Consider the following 15,417-nt stretch of genomic DNA (forward strand, 5'->3'; position numbering starts at 1 on the left):
TGTGTAGAGCTGTGGCTATCGCATCATATGTCGATTGGTTGTGTCGGTAGGCGAATTGTAGGGGGTCCAATGTAGGTGGTAGCATGCTGCAGGTGTAGCCCTTGGCCAGCCTCTCAAAGCATTTGCTTATTAATGCTTTTGGGCCTTCTTGCCTTGAGGTGAAAATGGTCTCTGAACATGCCTCGTTTGTTGTGTATGAGTATTATTTGGCTTTCCTGTTGAAAAGAATGATATGTTTATATTTTCAGGTCATACTCGGAGGAGGAAGAAAGTACATGACTCCAGAAGGAACTCCTGATCCTGAGTATCCAGATGACCGAGCGCAAGATGGTGAACGGAAGGATAATAAAAATTTGATTGAAATGTGGCTTAAAGGCAAAAAAGTACTTCTTGATATTATTCTCTACTATTCACTCCATTGAATATATTAATCAATGTCTATATTGGTAATTCTTAAGTATTGCACTTTACTACCTTGCAGGATGCAAAGTATGTATGGAACAAAAGTCAATTTGATGCTGTGGATGTGCAAAAAACCAAGTATTTGATGGGTGAGTTATCCCTTCAGACCATTAATTGTGAAGGCTAAGAAGCACTACTTGGAATTTGGTTTTAGAGTTGATCCCTTCTTGACATAACCCGAAAGTAATTTTAAAAAATGCTCTTTGAGAATGGTAACAGATTGACAGGTAGTAATTAACTTCTGGGGAAGTTATGTCAAAGGAAGAAAGAAATATTTGCATTTATTTAATGTCTTTCACATCCCTTGCAGAACATGACAATGTTCTTTCCAACTAATGAACTATTTATGAAAGTCAGACTCAATTAAGGGCAAGTTCCTTTAGTGGGAAAAAAATCACCACTGTTACACTAAATACATTTGGCCTAGACAGGCAGATTTCCCGCATGACAAAGGGTCTCAGCCTGGAACACCAACTGTTTATTCTCCTCCACAGATGTCACCTGACCTGCTGAGTCCCTTCGGCATTTTGTGTGGGTTTCTCAAGATTTCCAGCATCTGCAGAATCTTTTGTGTTTAAGATTTCCCAGCAATTTGACCTCTTAAAGCAAGATCAATTAGTGGATTGTTTATCACTGTCACATGCACCGATGTACAGTGAATAGTTTGTCTTACATACCATTCATATGTATCACTCACAGAGAAATGGCAAGTAAATAATAAGGTGTGAGGTCACAATGATGTGGATTGTGAGATCAAGGATCCTATCATTCAATAATCTATTCAATAGTCTTATAATAGTCCTTGAGCCTGGCTTGCAGGCTTTAGTATCTTCTAACCAAATGGAGGGGGAAGAGAGAATGTCTGGGGGCGGGGGGGGGGGTGAGGTGGTGGAATCTTTGATCCTGCTGGCTGTTTTACTGAGGCAGTGAGAAATGTAGACAGAGTCTGTGGAGAGTAAGTCTGTGATATGCTGAGCTCAATTCTCAATTCTCAATTCTCTGCAGTTCCTTGCAGTCACAGGCAGAGCAGTTGCCTTCCAGCGACGTGTCTGGAAAGGATGGTTTCGGTAATACATTGATAAGAACTGATGAAGGTTGAAGGGGACATGCCAACTTTCTTTAGCCTGAGGAAGTAAAGGCACTGGTGAGCTTTCTTGGCTGTGGTATCTATATAGTTGGACCAGGGCTGGCTACAGGTGAAGTTCACTCCTGAAAATTTGAAGCTCTCAACCCTTTCAGACTCAACACCATTGATGTAAAGAAGAGAATATGCACCACTCGCACCTTCCTGAAGTCAACAACCAGGTCTTTTGTTTTGTTGACATTGTGAAAAGGTTCATTATCATGACACCATGTCGCCAGGCTCTCTATCTCCTTCCTGTAGTCCAACTCATCATTATCCCAGATATGGCCCATCATCTGCATGGCATTAGAGCAGAACCTGACCACTCAGTTGTAAGTGTACAGGGAATAGAATAGGAGCTAAGGACTCAGCCTTGTGAGGTATCAGTGTTGAGGATAACCATGAAGGAGGTGTTGATGCCCGTCCTTACTGATGGTGGTCTGTCAGTCAGGAAGTTAAAGATCCAGTTGTAAAGGGATTTATTGAGTCCTAAGTCCAAGAGTTTGGAGATGAGTTTGCTTGGTGTGAGAAAATTGAAGGTTGCAGTCAGTAAGCACTAGTCTTACATAATACGTATCTTTACTGGCTAGGTGCTCCAGAGCTGAGTGTAGGGCAGGGAGATGGCATCTACTGTAGCACACACAGAGTGCTAGAGGATCTCAGCAGGCTGGGCAGCATCTACGGAAAAAAGTACAGTCGACGTTTCAGGCCGAAACCCTATGGCAGGACTGGAGAAGGAAAGCTGAGGAGTAGATTTAAAGGTGGGGAAGGGTAAGGAGAAACACCAGGCGAGTGATGAAACTTGGAGGGCGGGGGATGAAGCAAAGAGCTAGGAAGTTGATTGCTGAAAGAAACAGAAGGTCATGGAAGAAAGAAGAAAGGGTGGGGGAGGAGCACCAGAGGGAAGAAATGGGCGGGGCAAGGAGATAACATGAGAGAGCGACAGATGGGAAATGATGAAGTGGGTGGGGGGGTGGAGGCATTATTGGAAGTTTGAGAAATCAATGTTCATGCCATCAGGTTGGAGGCTACACAAACCAAATATAAGGTGTTGTTCCTCCAGCCTAAGTGTGGCTTTATCCCAACAGTGGAGGAGGCCATGGATGGACATATCAGAATGGGAATGGGAAGAGGAATTAAAATGAGTGGCCACTGGGAGATCCCTCTTGTTCTGGCGGATGGGGCATAGATGCTCAGCAAAGCGGTCTCCCAATCTACGTCGGATCTCATCAATATACAAGAGGCCACACCGAGAGCACCGAACACAGTATATGACCCCAACATACTCACAGGTGAAGTGTCGCCTCACCTGTGGCCCCAAACAGTCCTTCCAGGTGAGGCAACACTATAGACCCTGATGGCTGAGAGTGAGAATGACCTCACATAGTGCTCTTTGGAGCAGCACAGTTGTCTTAGTCTATTACTAAAAGTGCTCCTCTGTTCAGTCAAGGTGATGTGCAGAGGATGAGAAACATTGTCCGAATTGCCAGGATTTTCCGTAGGTTCCTTTGTTCTACCATGGCTTCCAGTGTGTCCAATTTGAATCCCATAGCAGAGCCAGTCTTTCTAATCAGTTTATTGAGCCTGTTGTCATCACCTGTGTTGATGCCATTGCCCAGCACACCACCACAGAGAAGATTGTACTGGTGACAACAGACTGGTAGAACATGTATAGGAGAGGCCTGCATACTCCAAAGGACCTCAGTCTCTTTAGGAAGTAGAGACAACTCTGGCCCTTCTTGTACACAGCCTCTGTATTGGTGCTCCACTCAAGTCTGTTATCCAGGTGAACCCCCAGGTACTTGTAGGTCCTCACCCCATCCATGTCCTCACCATCAATGGTAAGCAGGCTTAATCTTCTTGAAGTCCATCACCATCTCTCTTGTCTTCTGATGTTGAGCTGCAGATGATTCAGCTTGCACTATCAAAGAATTTCTACAGGTGACATGACAGTGTTGTATCTAAAGTCCGAGGTATACAGAGTAAACAGGAAGGGAGCCAATACAGTCCCCTGTGGGTCTTCAGTGCTGCTTGTAGCCATGTATGACACACAGCTCTGAGCCTCATAAACCATGATCTGCCAGTCAAGTGTTTTTGCAGTGAATTACACTTTGATGAATTTTATTTTCAACAGCTGCGTTTGAGAGTTGGGAGACTGCTGAACTTATCTCAAGAAAAGTTGAGATGCTATTGTTTCAGTACACACAAATAAGAAAAAAATCAGAAAGCAGCAATTTCTCAGTTCAGAACTTTCTTAGAAGTCCATTTATTACACAAACATGCATATCATAGTGATATCAATTATTCATGCTTATTCAATCTGGTAATACAATAAGTGACCCTAAATGTGATAAGCTAGTAATAACACAAATTGATTATTCAAGATTATTAAACAATGAGTAATCAACATAACTTACTTTGTTTTTAAGGTTTGTTTGAACCCAAGGATATGAAATATGAGTTAAATCGAAATGAAACAATGGATCCATCTATTGTTGAAATGACTGAAAAAGCCATTAAAATTCTGAGTAAGAATCCAAAGGGGTTTTTCCTTTTTGTTGAAGATAAGTATTTAAACCTTTGTTTTATTTGATAATAAGTTTAAGATTATGGCCCTGAATCACTCTCCCAATGATTTTTCCACATTATGAAACTAATTTCTGAAAGATGAAATTCAAGTTGTTGAAATTCTGCTAACTAACCACTATTGATTTATATGTGTTTTGGGTAATACAAGAAAGATTAGCATCATTAATGGGGGAATAAATGTAATTTTCCATTTTACTCTTCAAATTATCAGCCGTTTTTGTCGGGATTTGGAATACTATCCTATTATCACCATTGCGGCCTTGCATTTGAATTTACAAAGAGAAGATCATATCTGGATGTGAACAATAACATAACAATTTTTGCAGTAAATTGTCAATGTTATTCAAAGAGCTGATCATGACTAGCCAAGTAGCACACGTCATTATCAGTACATCTCTGTTATGTAAATCTTCTTCAACATCACCCATTTTACAAGTGTCCATGCTAGCACAGATCGATTAGGTTGAATACACAACTTCTGTGTTGTGAATTCTGTGCAGCATCACAATTGTACTGGTTGCCTAAAGTTCCCTTCTGAGCAGGGAGCTTACTCTCCATTTTGTCCACGTGTAGTATCCAAGTTTGAATGTTCATGTATGTTGAACAAAATATTGTGCTTCTTTTTAAGTGGGAGAATTGACCATGGACATCATGATGGAAAGGCAGTGCTTGCCTTGCATGAAGCAGTAAAATTTGATGATGCTATTGAAAAAGCTGGTACCTTGACCAAAGAGTCTGATACCCTTACCATTGTAACTGCAGATCATTCACATGTTTTTAGTATTGGTGGAAAAGCTTTTCGTGGCAATTCAATATTTGGTGAGTAACACTCTTGTTTCCTCAATGGAAAAGGAAAGACTGAACTGAACATAGATTAGTGAATTTTGTTGGATAAATCTCTTAACAGGTAGCTTCAAATATTTGTCATGTTTAGATAAATTTAAGCTCCTGTTGCATGGAAAAATAGATCTGAAAATTCAGTTGACAAAAGAAGAATTCATATTTCCCTTGAAAATTCTATGAATGTTGTAATGTTACATGAAAAATAATAATTCTAAAACATGCTAGCATATAACATCTTTTGTGGATTATGATAACTAATTTCTGACAAGAACAAAAAAATCATTGACAGAAAGATGTGAAATTTCCTCAAAATGTAACAAGATTCTACAAGGAATTTTGGTAGGGTGTGCGTACAATCTTTGCACATAATGAGCAGGTGAGACCCCTTGTAAATTGGGGGACCACCTCCGCTCCATCCATCAAAAGCAGAGCTTTCCTGTGGCCAAACTTTTTAATTCTGATTCCTATTCCTGTTCCACGTGTTGGTCCATGGCCTCCTCTTGTGCCACAATGTGGCCACCATCTGGGTGAAGGAGCAACACCTTATATTCCATTTGGGAAACCTCCATCCTGATGGTATGAATATCGATTTCTCTTTCCAGTAAAAAAAATTCATTCCCCCTTCCCTCTTCTTCTGTTTCCCTCTCTAGCCTCTTACCTCTTCTCACCTGTCCATCACCTCCTCCTTCCCTTTCCCCTATAGTCCACTCCAGCCCTTTACCTTTCCCACCCACCTGGATTCACCTATCACCTTCTAGCTATCCTTCTTCCCCTCCCCCCCCCACCTTTTCATTTTGGCGCCTTCCCCCTTCCTGTCCAGTCCTGAAGAAGGATCTCTGCCCAAAACGTCGACTGTTTATTCATCTCCATAGGTGCTGCCTGACCTGCTGTGTACCCCTAGCATTTTGTGTGTGATGCTTTGGACATTCCATACAAGTCCATTTTACAATTTTCTTAATGCTGCGCATAAAAAAATACATTTTATCATTTTAATTATTATCTTCTGGTTTCTTCCCATCAATGATTTTGTTCTTAAAAATGGAGTCATGGGTTGAAACAACACAAAAAAAAACTTTTCAGCCCACCATCTCTACGCCATACTATTTGTCGTTTTCCATTCACCAAACGTAGGAATTGAATTCAACTGGGTGTTACTTGAATAACGGAACTTTTATTTCTTCTGTGTCAGTGAGTATTTTTGTTCAATTACTTCACTTTCTCAGAATAGGTGCAGAATAGGCCCTTCAAAACCTGATTTAACCAGATCCTAATCATAGGGCAACTTACGATGACCAATTAACCGACTGACTGCTACATCTTCAGATTGTGGGGGGAAACCCTCACATTGCAGGGGGAGGACGTACAAACGCCTTACTGAGATTGAACTCTGAATTCCAGTGCCCTGAGCTGAAATAGCGGCTCGCTAAACACTACGCCACCAAGCACTCCATTAATTTTGTCAAGGGTTCTATGGTGGTTGTGGTTGGCATCCGTCTTTCTCGAAGCACGATGGGTGATGATCATCATTATCACAAATCTGGATAGGAGGTATGGAGGTCCTGAGATGCCCAGTCATCAAGTCCCCCTCTTGACTTCACCAGGGTGTACTCCAAAGGAAAACTTATGAAACAATACATTTGGCACCAGCTTGGCTGCAGGAGCTGCCGGAAGGATGTTCAATAATGTCCGGCTGCCTTTGAGGCTCCACTCTGGATTTGCTGTCTGCGTTTACTCCCGAAGCCTTCGTCTCTCCCAAGGCTGCCTATAAGGCAGTGGGGCTATTTACCCATAGCTGGGGATCTGGTTCACGAGCACCAGGACGTGTCCACAAACTGGTGAGCCTATGCGCTATGTGTGCAGAGGCCAGACCTCTTCCCTGTCCTCTGTAGTTCAGTCTGTGTCTGGAAGGAGTTCAGTTTCCATGTGTTGCCAGCGAGCAGGCACAACATGAGGCTTGCTGTTGGAGAGGCTATGTTCTGGCAGGGAGAGACTTACACATTCAGCAAGACTGCGAGCCAGCAGTGGAAGCAGAAAGTGAGAGCGACAAGTACTATCCAATACACTACCACACTAGACGCCTCACAACAACCAATTTGATTAACGCAACACACATCAAAGTTGCTGGTGAACGCAGCAGGCCAGGCAGCATCTCTAGGAAGAGGTACAGTCGACGTTTCAGGCCGAGACCTTTCGTCAGATGCTGCCTGGCCTGCTGCGTTCACCAGCAACTTTGATGTGTGTTGCTTGAATTTCCAGCATCTGCGGAATTCCTCGTTTGCGTTTTTAAAACCAATTTGATTGTTGTATCAACCATATTGATTTTGACTAATCAATATCCGCCAACTCAAATAAACAAAAAAAAGTTTTATTGAACAAATTAAAAAGAAGGTATACTTCTGCTCTGAAGATCCTACAGGAACATGCATTTGTTAGGAGGGAAAGAATTGGGTAATGTTTTTGACTGAAGGAGGTCTGAGACAGCACCATTTATCGAACTATTTGTCAGTGTGTAATTCTTTTTCTTTTTTGATAACAGTAGAATGATAGGGAGCTCTTCAGTGGGGGAAGAAAATCCATGGCTGAATTATCATCAAAAGAGTGAATGTAAGCTAGGGATAATGGCCTTTTCACACTGTAGATATTTTTCAAGTTGATCCACCTTCATTAAAGCTTCCCAGTATGACCAAGCAATGGCTGATAAACTTTCATCAATGTTCTTCAGCATAGAAGAAAGATTCTAAATGAGATAACTCCGTTTTACTAGGCCTGATCAAACTTACCCCTTAGATTGAAAATATCAGTAAAAATAAATCAGTTCTTTAGCCACATGAAAACTTTTGCTGAGCTCACATAATTTTTCATGCAATGGTATAACTGGTGAAAAGAAAAATTGATATAATCAGATTTAAAACTGGCATGGTATCTGTAAGGTAAGATTATATAGATTATAAGAACACTCAGTCCTCTTTTATTGTCAATTAGAAATGCATACATGCATTAAGAAATGATACAATGTTTCTCTGGAGTAGTATCACAGAAAACAGGACAAACCAAAGACTAACACTGACAGAACCACATAATTATAACATATAGTTACAGCAAATCAAAGCAATACCATAATTTGATGAAGAACAAACCATGGGCCCGGTAAATAAAGTTTCAAATGTCCCCAAGTTGATCGACTCCCAAGCCCCCGATAGCAGGCGGCAAAAGGGAGGAACTCCCTGCCATAACCCTCCAGGCACCGTCAACTTGCCGATACCTTGAAAGCAGCCAACCACAGCCGACACTGAGTCCATCCATCCAAAAACTTCGAGCTTCCGACCAGCCTCTCCGATACAGCCTCCCGAGCACCATCCTCTGCTGAGCGCCTTTGACCTCGCCCCGGCCTCAGAATCACACAAAGCTGAGGATTTCAGGGCCTTCTGCTCCGGAGATTCCGGTTATCACACAGTAGCAGTGGCAGCGAGGCGGACATTTCAGAAGTTTTCCAGATGCTCCTCCGTGCTCTCACATCCGTCTCCACCAAATCAGAATTGTGCACGGTACCTTACTTGACAGATCACAGATATCACCACCGAAGTGGCCGCGTGCGCTGCCGTCTATGGCATATGTTAAGACAGGGGAGTGTTGGAGCTATGTGTGAAGCTGAAGCAAAAGATTTTAGTTGCGTTAACAACTTTGTTTTAATTTATTCTTTTGACACTTAAGTTCCTATGACATTATCTGATGCTGATGGAATCAAATTAGTCCAAGATTAATATCTGGTTTAGAAGCCCAAATTTTACTTTGGAAATTTAATAATTATTAATTTAATGAGTATATAAATTTTCAGATGCATTTAGATCTGTTTTAGTCCTAATCCTTAAATAGTTTAATCATTTGCTTAGATATTCCATGTAGATTATAATTGTTAACAGTTGCTATGATCATACACATAAATGACAATTGAGCAATAGAAGGTTAGTCTATGAATGCTAAGGATCAAATTAATTTAAAAGGTCTATTTAATGTTCAAATGTGTGCACACTATAGATTTTTGTAATTTAATAGATACAAGACAGAATTTAAAAAGCTGACTACAAAATATAATGATGAAATCATAAATTCAGTTTTAGGATACTGAGAAAGATGTAGAGATTTGTTTTTCATTAGTCACTGTTACTCTTTTTTGGATAGTTTGACAGAACTCAAAATAAATATGAACCAAGATGAAATTAAATGTTTGAACTTGTTCATTCAACAGTAATGCCCTTATTTTTGATGCTATGTTGAACCAAAATATGGTGTTTGCAAACAGCTGTTCACTAATGATATGTAAAAAATAATATTTTCAAATGCAGGATTGTCACCATACAATGCAAAAGATGAAAAGCCATATACAAGCCTCTTGTATGGAAATGGACCCGGTTTTGCAATTGTAAATGGCACACGAGAAAACATAACATCCATTTCATATGGTAAGAAAGAGTTCAGTATCTAATGGGCATATTTAATAATCATGGTCCCTGAATGACCAGATTCACCTGGAATGTCTTGATGGCAATGAGTACACAGGTATTTTACTGCAGAGGCAAGAATGTCACTGACACACTTAAACCAAAAGGCAATTCTGGGGCAGAACTTTGTCTCCTATTAAAAATTGATAATACCTTTAATAGTTTTAGATATCAGAGACATTAAATAAATTATCATAAGCTTTGATTTGAAAATGATAATTAAAGCATATTAAAGGACTGGGAAAAAAAATTACTTAACTTTCACCTTTGCCTCCTTGGTCCTTGGTGTGATCGTGTGCAGGATCCAAATGGTGATTACCCAGTGTAATATTATAAAACCTAACAAGACAAGGTTCTGCAACCAGACTCCGGATGCATTCCAATGAAACGTAGTGATAATTCAGACAGCATATGTATGAACATCTCTAGGTTTTGAAGATCATTTTGCTGCAAGATGAAACAATGACAACCTTACACAAATTTTACCATAACATATTCTCTTCTGAAACACAATGCAAAATTTAGATTAGATTAAAAAGATTGATGCAATAGTCTTTCCTCCCTGAGAATAACGTCTGGTACAGTGATTTTGTATACTATAAGCAATTAATATATGTATGCACTTAGATCTTACTACTTATATTCTTGGGAAGATATAAGAGTATTTTTCCTGTGTGAAAAGATATGGGTATTTGAAGTTTTTGGATTTCATGAATCTTCAGCAAGTGATATATGTATGAGTATATATATCTCATTTTCGCAGTTTATCAGAATAATGTCATGTGTACTGCACAGGTGTAATGAAAAACTTATTTGCAGCAGCATCACAGGAACATAGCTTCATATATAATATCCAGCTCTCTTCTCGCTACCACCATCGAACAGCAAGTATTGAAGCCTCAGGTCCCATGCCACCAGATTCAGGAACAGTTATTACATTCCAACCATCAGGCTCCTGAACTGGTATGGGTAATTTCACTCAACACAACAATGAACTGATTCTACAACCTACAGACTCATTTTCATGGATTGTTTGCAACTCAAGTTCTCAGATTTTATTTACACAGTTTGTTTTCATATGCATTTTGGTTGCTTGTCAGTCTTTGTTTGTGTATGTTTTTTCATAAATTCTATTGTACTTTATGTCTGCAAGAAAATGAATCTGAAGTTACTGTATGGTAAAATGCACATACTTTGAAAATCAACTTTACTATAGGCAGCATTCACAAGAAAAACCTAAATTAAACAAAAGCATCAACTTCCATTTTAGTGCAAACTAATCATTGTAGTCAAAGTGTTGCTAAACTGTGGTGATTAGGGTTTTGCTGGTTGTTTCAGGAACCGAATGGTTGAAAGGGGGTAATTGTTCTTCATTCTGGTGATGTTGGATTTCAGGCTTCTGTAACAAGTAAATCTTCTTTGGTTTTCAAAATGGTGCATGAATAGTCATTTGATCAAGGGAAAAGGAATGAGAAGAGGTAAGAGGGAAACTTGTCTAAGAAAGAGAATAAAGTTGGAGATTGGATTAGGGAATGAAGAGGTTATGTAGGAAAGGTTAAGGAAGGTGAGAGGGGAAGGTTATGTCAGGAAATGTAGAGGAACCTTGACCCAAAAGCAGAGCAATGGAGATGATTAGGCAGTGAGCAATAACTTAAATAATAAATTGCAAAATAACAAGCCATGAGGGACCACCAAACAAGAGAGAACAGATACTGAACATGACAAGGCAACAAGGTAACTGACGACTAGGAGCTGTTTGAGGTTGCCTGGTTTGATGGGAGAACAAGGACTGTGGATGAGAGCTGGGTTTAAATAGGCTGCAGGTGATGAGTTGGAAATGAGTGGCAAGCTGAGTGGAGACTGGGAGGTGCCTGCCCTTAAAGACCTGACCTCCCCTCCCCTTTCCACGGCTGGTTGCCAACAGCCCAGGATGATCTGGATGGGTTTGGTTGAACTCCTTGATGAACGACAAGTCCAAGATGAAACTGGACAGTCCTCAAGATCTCTCTTCCAGGCTGTACCCTTCCCAGTCAACCAGGTACTGCACATTCCATCCACAATGATGTTAATCCATCCATCAAATAAACACGTATACTGGACCACCTTCCACCATCCTAGGTTTCAGAGGTATAAGCTCGGAGGATTGATTAGTCCATGGACAACAGGCTTGAGACAGGACACATGGAATGCAAGTGTGATCCTGAGGGAAGGTGACAGCTGGAGATGGTATGTGACTGGATTGGTGTGATGGGTAACCTTGAAGAGACCAATGAACTGGGGCAAGAGCTTGTGAGAGTCGGTGCACAGGGATAGATCTCAAGTGAAAGGCCAGATGCAGTTCCCTGGCTGGAGTAGTTTGGCTGGGCGCCACCAGCTGTTGGTTGACCCTCTGTGCCCTCTTCCAAGCATTCTGACAGTGGCGAACAGGGGCTCTGGCATATAGGGCCTCCAGCATTGGCTCCTCCATGGGGTGCCATGGAGATTGTGGGACAGCTTGGCCCAGAGCATATAGTTGTTCCATGTGGAAGAGTAAGAGGCAGTGAAGCATCAGAGAATCCTCACTTGCTGATTGCCTCTTTCTGACTGACTGTTCATCTGTGGATCATAGCCAGCGGACAAACTCAGAGGTGCAGAGGAGGGAGCAGAAGACTCGCCAGAAGTAGGAGATGAACGACAGGTCCCAGGCCGACACAATGTCTTGAGGGAAGCCATAGAGAAAATGACTTGTTGGAGAACCAGGCTTGCCATTTCAGTGACTGACGGACGTTTGGGGAGGACAACACAGTGGACCGCATTGGAGAACTGGTCCACCACAGTCATGATCACCGTTGCTCCCATTGGAAGGTGACAAACCCGTGATTAAATCCATGGTGATGTGGGCCCATGGGCATTGAAGGACTGGTAGGGCTGCGAGAGCCCAGAGCACTGCCAGCAGGAGGAATTGGACTGAGTACATTGAGAGCGGGCAGCAAATGACTGACGTACATTTGTGATCACGGTGGGCCTCCAGAACTGACATCTTAGAAATTCCGCAGTCTGTTGTGCACCTGGATGGTTGGAGAGAGGTGAGGAGTGGCTCACTGGAGTGCCTTGCAGCACATGGCTGCCAACACATACATACGGTTGTCAATTTGTCAGCCGGAGCAAGCTGGTGGATCTGGATCTCCAGGTCCCAGATGATCGGAGTGAGGATCTGAGAGGTTGGAATGATGGGCTGAGGCTGATTGCGGTTTCTGCTGGGTTGAACTATTGTTGACAGAGTATCCGCTTTTGTGTTCTTGGAGCCCCGTCAATAGGAGATGCTGAAATTGAATTGCTTGAAGAAGAGGAGCAGCAATCCAGATGTGGGTTGAGTTGCAGATCTGTTGAATGGATAGGACGTTCTGGTGGTCAGTCCAGATTAGAAACAGCACGGTGTTTCCCATCAGCCAATGTCTCCATTCCTCCAAGGCCCATTTAACGGCCAGTAGCTCCCTGTCTCCTATTCCATAATGATGTTGTGTGGAGAAGAAGGCACAAAGGTGTGTCATCCTGCCCAGTCCTCGCTGGGAGAAGATGGCCCCAGCACCAACTTCAGATGCATCTACCTCCATCACAAAAGGTCTGGAGGGGTGGGGTTTGGACAGTGGAGGATGTGAGCAATGGTGGGAAGCCTCTTGAGCTCCTCACAAGCAAGGTGTGTGGCAACAGACCAGGTTATCCATGAGGTAGGTAACTTGGTGAGGGAGGTGAGTGGAGTGGCGATTTGGCTGTAGTTTCTGATGATACAGCAGTAGAAGCTGGAGAAACACATGAAGCACTGAAGCTGTTTGAGGGAGCACGGTCAGAGCCACTCAACAATGGCACACACTTTCTCTAGGTCAATGGTTATGCCTTGGGGGTGAAGGGATGTAGTCCAGAAAGGAAATAACAGGGGCGTGGAAATAGCATTTCTCTAGTCTGCAGTACAGTTGGTTTTTGAGGAGATGCTAAGGAATGAATGGGTGTGACAGACATGGTCTTGGTGGACCTTGGAGAGGCTGAGGATGTCATCGAGGTAGGGAAACACATACCTATGTTGTATGTCTCAGAGGATCTCATTGATGAGGGCCTGGAGAATGGCTGGATTGTTGGAAAGTCTGAAAGGCATCACCAAGTATTCATAGTGGCCAGTGGACATTATGAATGCCTTCTTTCACTCGTCACCTAGTGAATGAAAATCAGGTTCTACGCGCTCCATAGATCCAGTTTGGTGAAGATCTGGGCACAATGGAGTGTTTCAAATGTGCTATCCATCAAGGCGAGAAGGTAGTGGTTCTTAAACGTGATTTTGTTGAGTCCACGGTAGTAAATACAGGGACAAAGACCACCCCTGCCACCCTCCCACCACCCCCCCCCGCCACATCTTTCTTTCTTCCTGCAATGGCTGGCAGTGGGATAGTCAAATGAAGCCATGCTGTAGTGCTTCGTCGATCTAGTCATTCAGGGCTTGGGTCTCCGGAGGACAGATGACCTCGGGGAACTGTGATGCCTGGGTGGAGGTTAATCGCGCCATCGTGTGATCTGAGAGGCAGCAGGTCTCTGGCTTCCCTCTTACTGAAGGGAATGGCTTAAGTCGTGGTATTCCTGTGGGAGTTTGGTGAGGTCACTACGGATTTACTAGCTGAGGTTGCAGGCAGATGGGTTCCAACTCAGCAGTGCACTGGATGACCAGGCAAAGTGAGAATCATGAGTGGAGAGCCAGGGGTAACCCAGGATGCGAGGAGTGTTGCGTGGGTTGATGAGGAGGAATTGGATGGACACGCACTGCTCTCCTATACTCATGTGCACCCACTGACCATCCCAGACCCCAAGGGATGTCCGCCAAGAGTCGTGGTGCAGGAAAGGTGAAAAATATGCTCAGCAGGGGGTACAAGCTGCACACAGAGAGTCCAGTCCAGAAAGTTCCCTGCTGCACCAGAATCCACCAGAGCCTCCTGTGTGCATAGAGCTGTCAGGGTGTGGAGGGGGACATAGAGAGTGAGTTGGGCTGTGGTGCTAGAATGAGGGGCTGGAGAGAATTTGCCAGGTAGAAGGCTCTTCTTCTCTACCTGGAGGCATCTGTTTCTCAGACAGAGTGGGCATTTGATGCTTTGGTGGCTGCAGTAAGCACACAAGCTGTTTCTCCACTGACACTTGCACTTTTGGGGGCTAGGGGAGCTGTCCATACTCCATTGGTTCTGGAGGCATTGGCAAGGAAGGTCCTGCAGCCTGTAATAGTTCTGGGAACGGAACTGGGTGACTGGCTGATGATGAGGAGGGCCATTCCATAAGATGGAGAGCAGAGTGATTAGGCTTTCAAGGGCAGAGGACATCTCCCAGGTAGACAGCTCCTCTTTCAGACGCTCTGAGAGGCTGTGATGGTAAAGGGCCAGAAGTGCTCCTGCACTCCAACTGCACTCTACCACGAGGGTCTTGAATTCAACTGTGTAATCCAGCACCGAGTGTGAGTCTTGACATGGACAAAGAATCTGACCTGTTGCCTCCCTTCCACTTCCCAGATGTGCATCTCATATCTGTTGCAAAGTGGGGTTCTCATTGTCCCAGTTAGCAGCAGCCCAGATTAGAGCTTGCTCGCGGCCTGCTGGCCACTGATGGAGTAATAGCTCTCTCCTGGTGCTCCTAATTTACATACTTTCCTCTCCAACCTTTTGAAATACTACTATTAGACAGAATATTATTTTACTATGATTACCAAACCAGCTTTGGAAGCTATTACAGGCTCAATTCAAAAGCCTATCGAGGAGTTTCAACAGTTCAGAAAAGAAATCAGTACTGAAATTAAACAAATAGATATGAAGCTAGAAGATATTCAAGCAATTCTAACCAAGCATGATAAGAAGATAAAGGAACGTGAAGATGTTATTACTTTACTGGACAAGA

At 42.8% G+C, this 15,417-nt stretch overlaps 1 protein-coding gene across 2 annotated transcripts in view; it reads left to right on the forward strand.

Annotated features, from left to right (window-relative positions):
- The window catches only part of LOC134345286 (intestinal-type alkaline phosphatase 1-like), a 72,828-nt gene that overhangs the window by 50,626 nt on the left and 6,785 nt on the right, over positions 1-15,417 (forward strand). For both annotated transcript variants that reach the window (XM_063045715.1, XM_063045716.1), the window contains 5 exons: positions 249-383; positions 482-551; positions 4,015-4,149; positions 4,802-4,993; positions 9,361-9,477. In XM_063045715.1, the coding sequence (XP_062901785.1) occupies positions 249-383; positions 482-551; positions 4,015-4,149; positions 4,802-4,993; positions 9,361-9,477 (649 nt within the window). The remainder of the gene's footprint in view (positions 1-248; positions 384-481; positions 552-4,014; positions 4,150-4,801; positions 4,994-9,360; positions 9,478-15,417) is intronic.

The sequence above is a fragment of the Mobula hypostoma genome, chromosome 4, assembly GCF_963921235.1.
Source record: "Mobula hypostoma chromosome 4, sMobHyp1.1, whole genome shotgun sequence".
Classification (NCBI taxonomy): domain Eukaryota; kingdom Metazoa; phylum Chordata; class Chondrichthyes; order Myliobatiformes; family Myliobatidae; genus Mobula; species Mobula hypostoma.